This window comes from Anneissia japonica, unplaced genomic scaffold (assembly GCF_011630105.1).
Source record: "Anneissia japonica isolate Jap-2015-1 unplaced genomic scaffold, ASM1163010v1 scaffold288036_len564833_cov171, whole genome shotgun sequence".
NCBI classification, from domain to species: Eukaryota; Metazoa; Echinodermata; class Crinoidea; order Comatulida; family Comatulidae; genus Anneissia; species Anneissia japonica.
This window is the reverse complement of record NW_022706414.1, coordinates 116,272-121,600: the sequence shown is the minus strand read 5'-3', so window position 1 is coordinate 121,600 and position 5,329 is coordinate 116,272. Positions and strand designations below refer to the sequence as shown.

The window sequence follows — 5,329 nt, the reverse complement described above, 5'->3', positions numbered from 1 at the left end:
CCTTAACGTACAGGTAATAATAATTAATAATAATAATAATAATAATAATAATAATAATAATAATAATAATAATCATTTCGGCATTACATTAACTTGGTCTAGCCTTGTAATCAAGAACCTGCCGGTTACTATGCCTAGTATTAATAACTAGCTCATTTTCACATTCATTTGGTGCTCTGCCATATTTGGCAGGTCTTATGGCATCCAGTATTTTAGAGCTGCCTATTCTCAGCTCTTCTCTTAATTTGAAAATAACTATCACCCTGTTTCATTTGATGAAGAAAAGATTTTCCTTACTCTTTGTGCTTTTCCTAATAAGCGTCTTAGTAGGCCTAGGTAATTAATTATGCAAAACCAAGGCCTAACTAAAAAATTAAAATTGTCATAGTATGTAACTCAAGTTAAAATAACACTTTTTCATTACTCGTGCAGCTTAATCAAATATTATATGTCATTTTAAACGACCCATTGGTATTAACATATTAACATCAATGTATTTGTAAAAATTAGACAGCGACGTTCTCTCAGAAGTTGTTTTGTATACGTTTATCTGTTGATGACCTTTTGACCTCCTGAATTCTGCAATGAGATTTTCGGGTCGATTCAGCCGAGACGGCCCGAGTGGAGTTTCATGTAAATGTTTCGTACGGAAAAAAAAATCGCATACAGTACATGACGGTTTACCATACAAGCCACGCCCCCTCGGCTGAACCCGTTGTATTTAGCAACTACCACTACCAAGGGCAACGGTTTAAACGTCTCTTCCGAAAGAGGGCGCGCTATCATAACTGACTTATATTAGAGCTTTGTATTTAATCTATCCTGCAGCTTCAGGGATCGCAGTTGAACCCAGAAGCGCGAAGATCTCCACAGTTTAGCGCACTCAAAGTGGCTACCACAAGTTTAGTCGACTTAGCTAAGCTGCTCACATTGATGTTTAGTATTCAAAAATATACACATAACGATAATTATAACACAATAGGCCTACACAAAATATATACAAGTCTGCCAAATATAAAATAATTTTTTTCAACTTACGTCAGACAATTCTCCCATATTTCGTATGACCTTATTCCATATACTCTCTTCTCCTCTTAGTGATCCCAAGAAGAAGGCCCTCAATAACGGATTTTGCACTAATTCGACCCACTGGCTTGCAGTATACTTAGGCTCTTCCATTCGAGCCACTCTGTGAAATAACTCCTTAGGCAGACCAAAGTGGATGTCAATACCTGCCGACAAAATAAAAGACGTTGACAATGAATTTAATTACAGGTCTCCCTCTAATTAAAGACCACCTCCAAATAAAGACCACTTTTTTGTAGCCCAGACTAACAAATTGTTTTTATCTTTACTATTCTAATTAAGAGACTAAAGCTGCTAAAGACAATGTGAACCCCAGTCCCCACCCAAATGGTCTTTAATTGGAAAGGGGGGGGGGGGTTTGAAGACCTGTAATTACTATGTTTATTAATACTATTAATGTTTATATATATATTTTTTAAACAAAAGATACATTAACAAATAAAGAAGATATTGTTATTGAATGTATTTCAGAAATACCGGGATGGTGTTTGGCAGGGGATAGTTTCTACCATTTTTATCTATTTAAGTAATTGTACAGTATTTGTGCTACCTTGTAATCCTGGCCCCGAAGACTTGACTTAGAAATACCCGGTTGGTGTCCGGCGGGGGATGGTTTTTACCATATTGTAGTTAAGTTATGTAGTTAAGCTTAACATTGAGCGGTAATTCCTGGCCCCGAAACCTAAACTCTGAAGTACCGGGTTGGTGTCGGGCGGGAATAGTTTTCCACCAAAATTGTTACTATTGTTTATTTTATTGTACTGTGCTGGTTACTTTTTGTTGTTGTTATTGTACTGTGTTTTTGCAGGACCATATTGCAAATTACAGCGGTAAGATAATAATAATAATAATAATAAAAAAAATAATAATAATAATAATAATAATGATGATGATGATGATGATGATGATGATGATAAAGATGACAATAACGACAATGGTGATAGTAATAATAATGATGATAATAATGATAATGATAACGATGACTACCGTTTTTTTAGACCGTGCTTTGATGATGGTAAAAAAAACCCAAAACAATAAACACCAAGCTAGCACCCAAACCGAAGTATGGGGTTACACCATCACCGCCAACCGGAGATCTGTGTTTATGTACTCCGGTTAGCATTGGTTAAGTCTTGATCTTTTCTGGGATCAGGTGCCTCCTAACCTGGAACAAACAACACTAGCTATCGAGGTGAAACAGAGAAATTGAAAAAAAAAGAAGAAAAAAAAAAGTAGCTATAAAGAGACAAATAAAAAAGTTTTGAGTCGCTTCTTAAAGATGTCGATTGACGCTGATTCACGGACTTCAACGGGTAGTGCATTCCACATTTTTGGAGCCGCAACACGAAATGATCTGTCACCATATGTTTTCGAACGGCACCCAGGAACAAAGAAAGTTGATGAACTTGTAGTTGATCTGAGTGCTCGGGAACAAGTGGATGAGCGTAGTCTGAGAAGATCTTGCATGTACGTGGGTGATAGGTTATGGAGCGATTTGTGCACAAGAAGAATTTTGAAGTTGATACGCTGTCGAACTGGAAGCCAATTGGTCTTTGAGTATTGGCGTGATGTTCTGTGACTTTGGGGTGAGCTTAATTAGACGTGCGGTCGAGTTAAGTTGTAGTTGTAATTAGTTGTAAGAGTATCTGGAAGCCCAAATAGGATACCATTGCAATAGTCAAGTCTTGAAGTTATAAGAGCATGAACAAGTTTTTTAGTTGCGTCTTCGTTCAGGAAGCGTCTGATTTGCCTAATATTACGGATGTGATAATTGACAGATTTACAAACGTTGGTAACATATGATATATATAAGATATATGATATGATACTGTATAATATGATGTGATATGTTATCATGTGATATGATATATGATATGATATGATATGATATGATATGATGGTGTGATATGATATGATGAGGTATGATACGTTATATGATATGATATTCCGATTTAGTCCCTGAGTGAAGAGGTTTATTATGGATAAATTGTTAATCTGTTGGTTTCGTATAAAAAAATGACTTGGTGTAATATCAGGGGCGGATCCAGAGAATAATCTGGGTAGGGGCCCAAGTGACGCGCGAAGCAGTGAACGGCAGGTGTGTGTGTGTGTGCGGGATGGGGGAGGGGGAAGTGTTTTGAGATTTTTGTTTATAAATGCTTTACACAGACACTGGTACATGGAATTTAAATCGAAAATTAGCTTGTTTTGGAGTACCATGCTCTCTTCTTCCTCCTCTCTTGTCTATGCCAACCCTACCCCTGGATTCGCGCCAACCCTACCCCTGGATTCGCGCCAACCCTACCCCTGGATTCGCGCCAACCCTACCCCTGGATTCGCGCCAACCCTACCCCTGGATTCGCGCCAACCCTACCCCTGGATTCGCGCCAACCCTACCCCTGGATTCGCCCCTGCTATATTCAGGAAAATCCTGGTTTAGGCGATCAACTCTCCTTGTCATGTTCGTGTATAATAGTAAATAACTCTATTAAATTGTTTTCAGGTGGTATGTCACCATGCCTGAGACAAGTGCTTAATATACTGTAAATCACAATAAACTAGAATAATACTAGGATTCGCGCCAACCCTACCCCTGGATTCGCCCCTGCTATATTCAGAAAAATCCTGGTTTAGGCGATCAACTCTCCTTGTCATGTTCGTGTATAATAGTAAATAACTCTATTAAATTGTTTTCAGGTGGTACCGTATGTCACCATGCCTGAGACAAGTGCTTAATATACTGTAAATCACAATAAACTAGAATAATACTAACATTTTCTTTGCACTATTCGCTCTAGCTGATGAGTAATATTATATCAATAAATCATATTACTCCATGCTTACCAAATGGAACGTATAACTCGTCGTGAACGAACTGACCAAGAGTTCTGTGTTTAGGATCAACTTTATACACAAGTACACTGCAGAAAGACGCCATTGTCATTGTATGGTAGCCGTGACCCGTCCCTATCTCCCATTGTGGTACTGAATCTGCTAGTACTCCAGCGAGTTTCTCATGGTCTCGGAAAATGTCCCACGTCAGTGTCTCGTTTGGAAAGGGAATGGCAGCCTAAAAATAATAAAATAAATAAATTTGATCACGCGTAATGCGATATATAGGCCTTGTTTGCATGAAGCTAACATACTGTATCATTATTAAATGATTTTCTATCACTGTATACGCGTCTTATGTTTAGAGATTTATTCAAATATATATTATTATTTTAAAGTTAAATTCATTCTTTTCATTGCACTATCCGGCAGTTATATAGGCTTATCGCGGGCGGGCACACGCCGCGCCCGGACTGATGTCGGCCGGCACGGTCCCATGAATAAAACTTAACATGTAATCAGCATTACAAGCGCTCATGCGGAATCGGCTGACGGTCGCATGGCCATCGTACGACGCAGGGCGGCACTGTGTGCCCGACTTTACTGTACAAGAATACCATGGCAACACATCTGAAGTTCTCGCACTACCTGGTGACTAACAAGCATCTTAACCGTCACATTTTCTTTGCCATGTTTACCGAACTCGGGCCAGTATTTGACGACTTTTTCATCATAGCTTAGGAGGCCTCGGTCCACTAACATTCCAATACAAATGGCTGCGACACCCTTGCCAGTGGAATACACGTTTGCTAATGTATCTTGCTTCCATGGCCGGTGCGACTGCTTGTCTGCGTAGCCTCCCCATATGTCGACAACTTTCTTGCCTTTGTGGTACACTACGAAGGCTGACCCTCCTTGCGACGGCTCGATGCCACTTAAGTAATGCTCCCTGTAATAAACAATATAGGCCTAGATTAATTTGTTGCGGACCATGGGTCCTAGATCGAAAATAGTGGGGAGAGGCAGGACCCCGTTGGAGAGAGCTGCCTCGGAGTCAGGGAGAAAAAAAAAATCGTCGGGGAGAGAAAATGATATATGTATTTTTTCATTGATTGTTAGGCTCTAAAATCGATTAAATAGACCTAAGCCTTTGAAATCCCGCCAATCACGCCAACGTACGCTCTCATCGGTGACATCACCTACCCCACCCCCGTCGAGGACATCCCAATCCGTCCTCAATCATGCTGATCTGGAACTTTTCATTGACGTGTTATGCTTGATACTATTGGAGAATTTTGTTCCTATTATTATAGTAGTTACTGTTTCCAACATTGCCAATTTTGTCTTGCGGTAATGCTCTACGTTTGACATTGCTTTATTATAATAAGCCTCTATATGTACACACACATTA

General features: G+C 39.4%; 1 protein-coding gene across 1 annotated transcript in view; it reads right to left on the bottom strand.

The window, feature by feature from the left end:
- Nucleotides 1–1,029: 1,029 nt before the first annotated feature.
- Nucleotides 1,030–5,329, bottom strand: part of LOC117106144 (beta-lactamase domain-containing protein 2-like) — a 12,281-nt gene continuing 7,981 nt past the window's right edge. The window contains exons 5-7 of the mRNA XM_033247497.1: nucleotides 4,567–4,887; nucleotides 3,931–4,156; nucleotides 1,030–1,232 (exon numbers count right to left, since the gene is read on the bottom strand). Coding sequence (XP_033103388.1) covers nucleotides 1,030–1,232; nucleotides 3,931–4,156; nucleotides 4,567–4,887 — 750 coding nt within the window. The remainder of the gene's footprint in view (nucleotides 1,233–3,930; nucleotides 4,157–4,566; nucleotides 4,888–5,329) is intronic.